This window comes from Pseudoliparis swirei, chromosome 2, assembly GCF_029220125.1.
Source record: "Pseudoliparis swirei isolate HS2019 ecotype Mariana Trench chromosome 2, NWPU_hadal_v1, whole genome shotgun sequence".
NCBI lineage: Eukaryota > Metazoa > Chordata > Actinopteri > Perciformes > Liparidae > Pseudoliparis > Pseudoliparis swirei.
In genome coordinates, this window is record NC_079389.1 from 16,931,953 (window position 1) to 16,945,091 (window position 13,139).

General features: G+C 40.2%; 1 protein-coding gene and 1 long non-coding RNA gene across 2 annotated transcripts in view; one reads left to right on the top strand and one right to left on the bottom strand.

The window, feature by feature from the left end:
* The first annotated feature begins 3,477 nt into the window (after positions 1 to 3,477).
* Positions 3,478 to 13,139, top strand: part of pth2ra (parathyroid hormone 2 receptor a) — a 42,935-nt gene continuing 33,273 nt past the window's right edge. The window contains exons 1-5 of the mRNA XM_056426372.1: positions 3,478 to 3,575; positions 7,631 to 7,637; positions 8,949 to 9,054; positions 9,764 to 9,885; positions 12,583 to 12,680. Coding sequence (XP_056282347.1) covers positions 3,478 to 3,575; positions 7,631 to 7,637; positions 8,949 to 9,054; positions 9,764 to 9,885; positions 12,583 to 12,680 — 431 coding nt within the window. The remainder of the gene's footprint in view (positions 3,576 to 7,630; positions 7,638 to 8,948; positions 9,055 to 9,763; positions 9,886 to 12,582; positions 12,681 to 13,139) is intronic.
* LOC130201449 (uncharacterized) lies at positions 7,068 to 8,310 on the bottom strand. Its single transcript, XR_008833184.1, has 3 exons — positions 8,073 to 8,310; positions 7,374 to 7,400; positions 7,068 to 7,251 (listed from the first exon to the last, which is right to left on the bottom strand). It is a non-coding gene; the product is annotated as an uncharacterized LOC130201449 (long non-coding RNA).

Consider the following 13,139-nt stretch of genomic DNA (forward strand, 5'->3'; position numbering starts at 1 on the left):
TCTCAAAAGTGTGGTACAGAAGAACCAGAACTAGACAGAGTGCCACTACATCAGACATTAGACATCGTGTGTTACAGCAAACAGTCCAAGGCCCGGCAGATAGCTTCCTGTTCTAATGTGTCTGATGCACCCACATTTATGAGCATGCACATTTTATCAATGATGAGCTCTTCAGAGGAGATCCATCTGCCTGAGTGGTGTGCTTATCAGCCTGCCAGGGATCTTATTTCACACGGTTCAGCGAACTTCACTTGGCACTATAAACACAATGTCATCCTTCATGACAGGCTGACAGGTTATGAGACGCTATGAATTCATAATGAGGACTTTATTCAAATTTGTATTTGGTATGGAATTAATTATTAAAGTGTCTGGAACTATTGCCGTCTCTACAGACGGGTGGATACCGTATGGTTAAAACGTGCAGACAAGAAGTATTTAATTTCTTAAGACAAGAATATTTTGTTAACATTTCTACAGCGTGGCTCATGCGCTCCCACAAAGAAGACTCATGCGGTGTTACAGCTTGAACTAACTTCAACACCCTCAGAACCTTTCTGGAGATCTTAATAAGACAAAGTAGTTGTTGTTGGCTATTGTATTCATATTGCTGGTACTAATAGCAATACAAGTATAAAGGTGCAAGAAATTGATCAGAATAATAGAACAATATAACAGCTACAGTGAGTCAAATGATTGAAATCAACACCAAATAATGATAAGTTTAAAAAAACACTGAGGTTTGAAAGAATTATCAGAATACCCGAGAATAAAACATGAAAACCGTGGACATGCTGTCCATTTATTCAAAATATGTATTTTGAGTGTAGTTACTTCTTTTAATGATGAGCAAACAACACATAATCCAGTGTTTGGTTGTTCTACACCCAACAGCTTTTACCAGGTAGCCTTGTGTGAAACATTGTGAATAAAAGAAGAGGCAGCTGTGCAAACCGTAAATATTTAAAAAGAAATATAAGACAATGGACATTAATAATTGTCCAAAAGTAGCATGTAATCCAGTGCACAGGGACAATGTAGGCCGGCTGTTACCTCCAAACAATGATTCATTGTCCCCCGATAATGGATTTTAATGATTTTGGTGATCCTTGTTAAATAACAGCATATTTGCATTGTTTTGTTGTCTGCATTTAGCTCCAATTACCACTGTGCCTATAGAAGTACAGCCTCATAGACGAGGCATCATAAGGGAAGTCTTACATAAAGGTTAGAAGGACTGCCACAGCAGTTAAAGTGATATGATATGTGACAATTTACATGTATTAATCGCTTCGTATAGGCAAGTGGGAACTAATTGTAACATAACTTAAAAGCGGGAAACTTATCCCGACTGTCTTGGTTGCCTCTTACATCCTCTTGACTGATTTCTATGGACGTCTACATTGAATCTGTAACAACTAGAACGGGCACTCGGTAGAGCGCATACCTTCGCATATCCCAAGATTGGGCATTGAATTATGAACATTTTGGCATTAGTTGCATGCCAATTGGATAAAAATTGACCGTGCTATGGTAAAAAGAAGATTTGGACCTTTCCATGACCTTGACCTTTGACCCGATTGATCCCAAAATCTAATCAAATGGTCCCCGGATAATAACCAATCATTCCACCAAATTGCATGCGATTCAAGAACATGTTGACCTGTTCATGACCTTGACCTTTGACCCGATCGATCCCAAAATCTAATCAAATGGTCCCCGAATAATAACCAATCATCCCACCAAATTTCATGCGATTCGGTTTAAAAAATTTTGTTATGCGAATAACACGCATACAAATAAATATATAAACTAGAATGGGCACTCGGTAGAGCGCATACCTTCGCATATCACAAGATTGGGCATTGAATTATGAACATTTTGGCATTAGTTGCATGCCAATTGGACAAAAATTTATCGTGCTATGGTAAAAAAAGAGTGACCTTTCCATGACCTTGACCTTTGACCCGATTGATCCCAAAATCTAAGCAAATGGTCCCCGGATAATAACCAATCATCCCACCAAATTTCATGCGATTCAAGAACATTTTGACCTGTTCATGACCTTTGACCTTGACCTTTGACCCGATCGATCCCAAAATCTAGTCAATTGGTCCCCGGATAATAAACAATCATCCCACCAAATTTCATGCGATTCGGTTCAATACTTTTTCAGTTCTGCGAAAGATTTTGACCTGTTCATGACCTTTGACCTTTGACCCGATCGATCCCAAAATCTAATCAACTGGTCCCCGGATAATAAACAATCATCCCACCAAATTTCATGCGATTCGGTTCAATACTTTTTGAGTTCTGCGAAAGATTTTGACCTGTTCATGACCTTTGACCCGATCGATCCCAAAATCTAATCAACTGGTCCCCGGATAATAAACAATCATCCCACCAAATTTCATGCGATTCGGTTCAATACTTTTTGAGTTTTGCGAATAACACGCATACAAATAAATAAATAAATACACGGCGATCAAAACATAACCTTCCGGCATTTTCAATGCGAAGGTAATAAATAAATACACGGCGATCAAAACATAACCTTCTGGCATTTTCAATGCGAAGGTAATAAAAGGGTAGTATACATCTAGAAAACCTCTAACTTCACTTGTGTTTTCGAGAGGAAAAACAAACGCTTCATTATCGATGACATTTTAAGGGCCCTGTTATCTTTGTGAGACACAGGAAGAGTGAGTCAGGAAGTGGTTCAGAGCGAGGTGAAGACTATTCAGGAAGTTGAATAATCAGAACCGTTCTCTCTATTTCCTTGAAAAATAACAACAAAACAGGTACATTCATAACAACTTAGACTATTTTGAAAATGATTTCTTTTAATAAACTGGTCTTTTCCTTTCGATCAACATGTTATCCAAATGAACATGTAATTCAGTCTTCTAAAATGAGCTCATAGCAGGAAACAAACAACAGTTTTCCATCTTAATGTGCAGGAATAGAGTAAGCATTGTTTAGCATTGTTTAGTTTTGAGATTCTAACGATGGCTTCAGTGAAATAGTTCCTGATGCACAAAGGTAAACAAGGAGAGATGAAAGCACTGGTTAAAAACAATTTATCTAAATAATTCATGCAGTGTTTCCAGATTGATTTATAAATGCAATAACCTAAACTGCACAAGGACTCTAATACTATTTACAGCAGCTGCATTTTTGCAGATACTTTGTGCTTCAAATGTAGTGACGAGGACTATTTAATGTCAATTAAGATTAGATGACGAAAATGTAATTAACCCTCAAATAACCTTCTGTAATGGTAAAATACATATAATGTTACACTCAAAAAAGTTACAATTCTAAAGGTACAATAAGAAGTTTGTATTTCACTCTGTTTTCTACCATTGTTTTTGTTGTCATGACTTTACACCACTTTTCCACACTGGAGGCCGCACCTAATTTACACACTTATAGATCGAGGGTGACGGATCTGATCTTGCTTGTTGTGCTCCACAGATGGAGTTTGATGGCCCTCTCTCTGCACAGGAGCAGATGTACATCCTTTATGAAATCAAAGTGCAGTGCTTCCAGAACCTCTCCACCACTGAGCCAGGGTCCACAGGTACAACGTACACATGTCCATCCTCTGCTACACAACCAGGAGGAGTTTTCTTCATGTTTATGTGGAAGCAATGCAGTCTCAAGTGGTATAATGACAGAAAACCTTTAGGAAACAATAACTGCTCTACATTTTGTGTCTTAGTTTACATCATTATTGATCTTATCAATCTGCATGTTTTTACTTTTAATGTTACGAGAGAAAGAGCTTTTCGAATGAGGACTAACCAAATGTCACGCTTATCCAAAACCAGTAAAGAAAAATAAACAATTGTCATCGTTAGCCGAAACACTTGGTAGCTTCCCGAATCAGCTTCCATACACCGGGGTCACTCTACACACAGTGGATGTGCCAGAAGGCGGCTTTTTAAAGTGGAAGCTGTGACTTTTCAATTATAATGTAACACTGAGTTAACAAGCAACCCCATTTTTAACCTTTGCGCTCCTTTTTTTTATCCCACAGTGCTGTCATTTGAACAAACCTCAGGGGGTACATGCAAATATTTGCAATCTGGCTGCAGTCTGCATCTTCAAAGATATATTTTTTATCTCCCAAGATGTAAAATGTGCTCGATGGTGTTTTGAGCCCTCACCGGCGCCTTCCAGGCAGCGGCTGCCTGGAAGGCGCCGGAAGGTGGTCCCGCCCCCCAAAACTCTGATCCAATCAATGCGCTACCCCCACTTGGAGCGGAGCGCATATTCAAATCCACTTTTTGGAGCGCATTGCATATTCAAACCCGCGCATTTGGAGCCAAACCCACTTGGAGCGCATTTGGAGCGCATTTAACCCACTTGGTTCAACAATTTCAAAGGTACGTAGCTATTTTTGGGCCGGCTAATGTTGTGGTAATGTTATTTCAACCTGCTAGCTAGCAGATAGATTATGCTAATCTTAGCTGTGGTAATGTCATTTCTACCTGCTAGCGAGCTAAATCTGGTTAAAACATTAGGTAACAAAGTAAGATTAATTACTGCAGATTAATCACTGTATTTGAGTGATTGTTAATGGTTAGTGGTTATCTTTCAAATGATGCCTGTGAGGCACTTGACGTTGAGACTGGTTGACTTCCAGGCTGCTTTGGAATAAGGATACCTCTGAGGCAGCCACCAGTTTTGGATAACTCTGAGGCATCATAGGTAGTGTTGACTGCCAGGCTGCCTAGTCGTTGGTATACAGGTTAACTCACAGGCATCCAGTTGGTTTTAGATACCTGTAAGGCATCTAGACGGACATTAAGAGGGCTGACTCCCAGGCTGCTTCCTAACACTGGTTAGCTCTCAGGCAGCCAATTAGCTTTGGATGCCTGTGAGGCACTTGATGTTGAGACTGGTTGACTTCCAGGCTGCTTTGGAATAAGGATACCTCTGAGGCAGCCACCAGTTTTTGGATAACTCTGAGGCATCATAGGTAGTGTTGACTACTTTATATCAATAAATAACTACTTTAAAGACTTTAAAGACTACTTTATATCAATAAAGAACTTCAGAAAGCCAGCTCCAAACTATTACACCCCAGTGTCAATAAGTGTTTCATTGTCACATTGGTATGTGCATCAAATCTGAATTTAATACTGTGTTCGTGTCATGATATGTCTTTCCCATTTTTGTTAAGGCGAAGCCAAGGACCTGTGCTCCTCCGTCGGTGCTCTGGCTGCCAGGAGCATCGAATTTAAAGAAGTGGCCATGCTGCCGGCATCAGACCCCACTGTGGCCACAGGAGAGCCACGGAGTTCAAGTAATTTGCAATATTCCACATCCTATATCTGGGCTCTGACAGGTTTAATAGACATTATTTATCCTGAATTTATGTTTATCTTTTCCTCCAGACAACAGCTCCAGCACCTCGCCAACCAGGTGAGGTCAAATGATCAATTTGACCTCCTCACGCACACCTTGGGGCCAGGAATGGTAGAGGTGGTGGTGGATATTTTAAAAGTGTGTTGACACACATTGAAAATATTAACAATTAGCAATTTGTTGTTTGTTGTGTTCATTAATTAAATATCTTCATGTTCTACATCACTGTGTATGTGTCGTGAATTGGAAGTGTATTGAACTTGGCATCTTGATTTAACTAGTCTGATAATTTAGCTAGCTGGGCCTGAAATCGCATGGTGTAAATTACAGATCCGACATGTTAGGCATGTGGATTAAGGCAAATAGTCATGGTAACACTATGTCAACACTAATTTCTACAGCTTCACATAAGGGTTTATTCCAGTAGAGTGTTACAAGTTAATGAAACCCCAACTTACATTAATTATTTTTTTTAAATGTATCGTCAGAGGACACACACATGATGGAGGAGAGACATGACTGATGGGTGTGACATATTCTTTATTGAAAATAAAGGCCAAATACAACCCTCATACACACAGTAAAATGGTAAAACAAAATTTCACACGCAAACAGCTTAGTTTACTAAGCACGAAGGATGGCAGAATTTAATACACTATAAATATTATCTAAATATTTTATTGGGGCAGTGTGGGACAGGTCGCGAAAACTGGGAAAGACTAGTTACGGGTTCGCTGTCTTCGCCTGCGCTTAAATGCCCGTCGTGATGGACAGTTTGTATCTGCCGCTTGTTGTGGTCTGTCTTTGAATAGTTTGCAATCAGGTGGAGCAGTCCTCCTCCTGATCTCCTCCACCGTTATCTGGTATCTTTGTAAAATAATTTCTGAGTCACACTCAAAGAAGGTTTCAATGTTTCAACAATATTATTCGTAACAATATTAGGATTTCATCTTCTTTACATACAGTACAGTATTGTACACATGTAATGTCTGTACATAGCCCTTCTGTCTTTACTGCCATCCCAACAGATGTTCCTATAACCCAAAACTGTGATGGGCTCTGGGAAACCAGTCACATGGTGAAAAGGGACATTTTTGAGATTAGAGTGAAAATACTAGTAGGTCGAAACTCAGTATTTTGGTGAAATTGGGTTTTGATTCAATTATTATTCTATAACATGTCTATCATCCCTAAACATATCTACTTGTTTTCATTAATTGAATGTGTTAAAATGTGCTTTATTCAAACAGCCAGTCTATTTAGAACCCCTCTCTTTAAAGTTGTTTTGTCAAAATTCTATTCCATGAAATCTAACTGATCAGCTGACTTTGGGCAATCATAACATTTGAAACAGACAAATAATGAAAACATATTTGAAACAAGCTTGAAGTCAGCTTCCAAAGGTCAAATTTCACCATGTGACTGGTTTTCCCAGATCCCATCACAAATGGTCTCAGCACTGTTACTACCACACTACCACTAAAAATATAAACCTGTCTTGAAGAAACCTATGCCTAGCTGTGCACTTCACCTTTTGCTCCGATGCCCTGAGCATGTCCTCAAAAGGCTGTGGACATTCTGAAATGCCGGCTGGGATGGGGCAGTAGGGCTTGGTGGAGCAGCAGGGCCGGATGGGGCAGGAAGGGTGGATGGAGCAGCAGGGCTAGATGGGGTTGGGGCTGGGCGAGGCTCCACCAACCAGTGGTGACTGGTGGAAAATTGCGATCTTTGCAGATGGTCCTATAAAGTAACAAGAAGTAACCAAATTTGCTATATGAGGAGATGAACTAGTGTTGTAGTACTCGAGTCCAGATGGCAAGATAAAGAATAACTTACCACCTTTTGACACCTGCAGGGCCTTCCGCTTCCATCCTACTGTATAAAGACATTGCAAGGAACTAATAAGTATTTTTTGGGGAATTATTGAAGTCATTGTTAAATGTCAGTGTGTGAAAGAGACTTTTTAGTCATTAAAGTAGGTCTAGGTTGAACCTTACCCTTCCTGGGCGCCATTTCTTCATGAACTGAAAGAGAAAGGCAATATGAGTGTGATTAGTATTATCACATAATGTTAGGCATATGCAATGTTAAAATAATCTGGCAGATTTATTCAATAGGCCTATCTGTATGAGGAGGCATGAGGACAATTTAACTAAGGGATATCAGTCTACAGTCAACCAGTCTCAACATCAAGTGCCTCACAGGCATCCAAAGCTAATTGGCTGCCTGAGAGCTAACCAGTGTTAGGAAGCAGCCTGGGAGTCAGCCCTCTTAATGTCCGTCTAGATGCCTTACAGGTATCTAAAACCAACTGGATGCCTGTGAGTTAACCTGTATACCAACGACTAGGCAGCCTGGCAGTCAACACTACCTATGATGCCTCAGAGTTATCCAAAACTGGTGGCTGCCTCAGAGGTATCCTTATTCCAAAGCAGCCTGGAAGTCAACCAGTCTCAACGTCAAGTGCCTCACAGGCATCATTTGAAAGATAACCACTAACCATTAACAATCACTCAAATACAGTGATTAATCTGCAGTAATTAATCTTACTTTGTTACCTAATGTTTTAACCAGATTTAGCTCGCTAGCAGGTAGAAATGACATTACCACAGCTAAGATTAGCATCATCTATCTGCTAGCTAGCAGGTTGAAATAACATTACCACAACATTAGCCGGCCCAAAAATAGCTACGTACCTTTGAAATTGTTGAACCAAGTGGGTTAAATGCGCTCCAAATGCGCTCCAAGTGGGTTTGGCTCCAAATGCGCGGGTTTGAATATGCAATGCGCTCCAAAAAGTGGATTTGAATATGCGCTCCGCTCCAAGTGGGGGTAGCGCATTGATTGGATCAGAGTTTTGGGGGGCGGGACCACCTTCCGGCGCCTTCCAGGCAGCCGCTGCCTGGAAGGCGCCGGTGAGGGCTCAAAACACCATCGAGCGTAAAATGTGGCATTTATTTTGTCTCTTGATAAAAACGCAACGCAATTTGATGTTGCAAACAAACGGACAAAAACATCAAAAATTACCATTATTCAAAAAATAGGACGTGCTGGAATGGGAAAAGCAAAGACATGTGATTTGCACCTCACAGTGTGCCTTGCCTGCCTTTTGGTTTTGCTATGTTTGGTTGACAGTTCATCACGTTCTTTTTGCTTCTCCGTGATTTGCTGATGACGGTAACTGGGCAGATTCTCTGGGCACAGCTCGTGTTGCGACTCTGCTGCTCTTCTAGTGGCCTCAGCCTCTCATCTGTTCCCCCTGATTTTCATAATAGTCGTAGCGGTAGTATTTGTGTTCATTTATTTCCATCCTTTCGAATTAACCATTTTCTGAAAAGAATGCACATCAAAATTATAACTTGTACTGTGTTTCACAAATATATGAATATAGTATTTTGATTTGCCGATTGAACGACAGAATAAAGCTATGAAGAGTCTATGGATATGAAAATATAACAAAAACAGCTTTTCAGACAAATAAAAGAAATTGACCAGATACCAGATGACAATTGTATTATAATTAAATTGTACGTTGACTTCTTATTTATTATATCCTGCTTGCTGTAGATGAGGTGTGCCCTCCAGATTGGGACGGTCTTATTTGTTGGCCCCGTGGCTCCTCTGGGCTGGTTTCCATGGTTCCCTGCCCGTTTTACATCTATGACTTCAATCATAAAGGTTATTATCTTTTTTTTAATGTACCAACACTAACACTGGGAACTACAAGTAACTTTAATTATAGAGATTCAGACTGGTTATGCTGTCAATATATTTAAATATAAGTATTCTTCTACTTTACCTTCCTGAACTACCTGAAATATTTACTCACAGGTGTTTTCAATGATTCAGGCTAATTAGACCTCTGCTTAGTTGAGATGTGTGAAGCTCTGCGATGATGTGCTGTAGGAAAAGCACAGGTGTTCCCAATCATAGACAGCTCCATCATTCATTGGACTATTCACACCTGTGTTTTATTAAGGCCCTTGCACACAGAGGGGATATGTTTTCATGCAATTCATTTACACAGCAATATATTTTTTTAAACAGTTTTTTATCATGACGACTTCTATTTACCATGCCCCCTGTGTGTAAAGGCCTTTACTCACATGTTAATCTGTCTTTTGTAAATGAATGCCGATAGAAATGATAATAGTGGCAACAAAGCGATCACTGGAATCAGAGAGATGTCAATCAAGCCGTATCTCTACACTGCCACGCAGTTCTGTAACAAGGTCCGATTAATCAAAATGATGTCGTTCACCTGTGTAGGTTAGGTAGGCAAATGCCAAAAATCCATAAACTGCACCTGCATGAACTGCTTAGTCATCAGCATTTTTTTGTTTGGTGTTGTAAATGTCCAAAATCATGTGAAAGCGTTTGTTTACAGGACATGCTTACAGGAAGTGTGATGTCAACGGTTCCTGGGTGTTTGTGGACCATTGGAACAAAACATGGACCAACTACTCCGAGTGTGTGCGTTTCCTTAATCCCGCCAATGAGGACGGGAGGGTGAGTATGACTAACACATTTAGGCTGCAGCTGCTTTGATTAACTAGCTAAACCAATCTTGTTCCCAAACATGCATGGATAGGCATATCAACATTAAGGGGGTTCTCAAATGTGGACGTTGAAGCTCTAAATCTCACAGGACTCAACGTTGGAGGCCTGATGAAGGAAGAATTGAACCGCGCGTGCTCACGTTCGGACAGATAGTTGATACTTCAAACGTTCAAACTCACATCATTATATTAACGTTGAAGTTGAAACCAGCGACTAGCTTTTTCTTTATTTGTGTGTCTCTACCTTTTGTGTTTTAGCACTATTGTAGTATAGTGTATTATATGTATAATATTATATTTTGAGCCCATGTCTTGTTGGATGAAGTGAAAACGGCACTTGTTGTATGCATTCAATCAAACAATACAGAAGAAGTGGTTGCAGACACACATGGCTAAAATCTACTGAATGCACCTGTCTAGTTTACTCTATAATACTCTCCCATTACCTAAAATGTATCTTGCATCTTTATCCTTAATTAACCAGTGCTCTTCGGAAAAGTGCTCTTTTTCAAATGTAGTCCTATGCAGGCAGTTGATTAAAAAAACAAATGTAAGGACACTCGGAGTAAACACTCATGCAGCCTCAGTTGGCCATGTAGTCATGGCCATCTGTGTACTGTTGAGATGTAACTTTCAACTATCACCTTTGTCACACAGCTGCCTTCTGAGGATCGTCATTTTATTATTGTGTTTATCAGAACTTGATGTGAGGCTTGGACACGATTCGCGAACACTTGGATGGACTTGACTTGATGTGCCCGAGGGCTCAACTTCACTCGAGACTTTAATGAGTATACAGGAGTGGCAGGATTCCTATTAACGTGCTAATTAGCAATCTCTAAATTATAAGCCTCCATCGTGTGTCTATAAGATATCTCCTTAAAATGTTCATTACTTGTAAGTTGATTTGGCAAAGATTTTCTCGGGAAAAGGGCTATAGCCATCTTATGTTTCTGGTTTTATCGGAATCACTCGGGGCCCAATAGAATCGAAGCAATCTGAAAAGATTTAGTTGTTTAAAATCCTGTTGTCTCCGGTATGTAAGCATTAAGAGGTTAAGGATTTCAGACTTTTAGACCTAATATATCTGCCCTTTTCTGTTTTATAAAACACCTTATCTTAGACTGGCATAATAGGAGCTTTGGGAATGTGTTACTGATCCATTTCTTAATGACAGATGTGCAGGCTAAATAGCAGCATTAGCATCACCATTAGTTTGAGCTTTAATACTCGTCAAAAGATGAGTTTCTTTGCCTTCCTGTTTTTTCATTGCAACATCCTGTTTAAGTTGTGAAAAAAAAAGTATATATATATATTAGTGCTGTGAAAAATAACGCGTTAACTCAGTTAATTCATTTACAGGTTTAACTAGTTTTTTTTAAAAACTCATTTAACGCATGCGCAGAATGAGCTTCCAATCCGTCTGTTGTTGGTCGTCGGGACGAAAAAAAAGTCACTTGCAAAATGAGCTTCCAATCCACCACTTCAATCTGAACTCTGTCCGCTCTCATGCAGACGGTCTGTTCATCGGTAATGATCCTTCCGCAGGTTCACCTACGGAAACCTTGTGACGACTTTTACTTCCTGTAGATCAGGGTCTCAACACGTCGATCGCGGCGTAGTGTTGGTAGATCGCATGACATTAAAGAGATTGGCCCGCCCCCTGACATGTTCTCTATAGCACGTCTTTGTTCTTTTATTAAACTAAACGTCTGTTGTTGATCGTATCTCCACAGCAGCATGTCATTTCTGTCTCTTCGCGTTGCGTTAACACTTATCGATCTCCGTCTCGCGCGCCACAGAGCTCCGTGCGCGCGCATCGGGACTGAGCAAAAAAAAAGTCACTTGTCAATCTGTCCACCTGTCCGGGCCGGTGAGGTTTCAGCGGTGTCCCCGCCGTCCCTTTCATCACGGCCCAGTTCATGAAGAAAACCCACACAGTCAGTTTGCCTCAGCAGCTGCTAGAGGAAGACTAGAGGCCTTTAGATTGTATCATGGTGGAGTTAATGGTTGACAAACAAGAGAAAAATGTTCTGTTTAACCCTCCTGTTACCTTTACATTTACTAACATTTTACCCTCGGGATCAATTTGACCCCAGCAATTAAAACCTCCAGAAAATTATTAGAATTAATATTGCTTCCCAAGTTTAAGTGTGAGGTACTTTATGTTTGTTTGTTGACTACCTAAATAGCCCTTTAAATAAATAAAAAAGTTGATATTTCTGATATGTTTGACACAGTGAAAAACAGCCTGGGGTCAAATTGACCCCAAAGAACACCGACATTAAACATTGAATGGGGTCAAATTGACCCGAAAGGTAACAGGAGGGTTAAACATTCTGTTTAGGATGAAGATGTATTAATGTTCCATATGGAAGAAAACTGCTAAATAACTGCTGAGTTGCAGCACCATTGTATAGAAGAATGTATAAATGTATTTATCCGTCTTTTGTCATAAATCTCTATGTTCTCACAAAATATACCGAGAATATCGGTAATATGTGATTAATCATGATTAATCCACAAAAACCTGTGATTAACCCGATTAAAAATTTTAATCGTTTCACAGCCCTAATATATATACTATTTCCTCTGCAACTCTGTTTCACTTGTGTGGACTGAAGAGCTCAAACCTCTCTGTTCACAGCAAGAATTCTTCGAGCGGCTGTATGTCATGTATACCGTTGGCTACGCTGTGTCCTTCAGCTCTCTGCTGGTGGCCATCGCCATCATTGGATACTTCAGGTAACAAAAGGTTTTCTATGTTCAAACTAGAACGGGCACTCGGTAGAGCGCATACCTTCACCGCAGCCACATTTTGGCATTAGTCGCATGCCAATTGGATAAAAATTGTCCGCGCTATGGTAAAAAGAAGATTTTGACCTTTTCATGACCTTGACCTTTGACCCGATCGATCCCAAAATCTAATCAAATGGTCCCCGGATAATAACCAATCATCCCACCAAATTTCATGCGATTCGGTTTAATACTTTTTGACTTATGCGAATAACACGCACGCATACAAATACACGGCGATCAAAACATTACCTTCCGCATTTTCAATGCGAAGGTAATAATAGCTTTTAGCGTAAGCAGCTCATCAAGGCCTTATTAAGCGCAATCAAAATTGGCTGCTGCACGTGTGCATTGGTCAAGTGAGAGCACTTCAGGTAAAGTCTGTGTTGAGGCTGTACCATCCTCCGC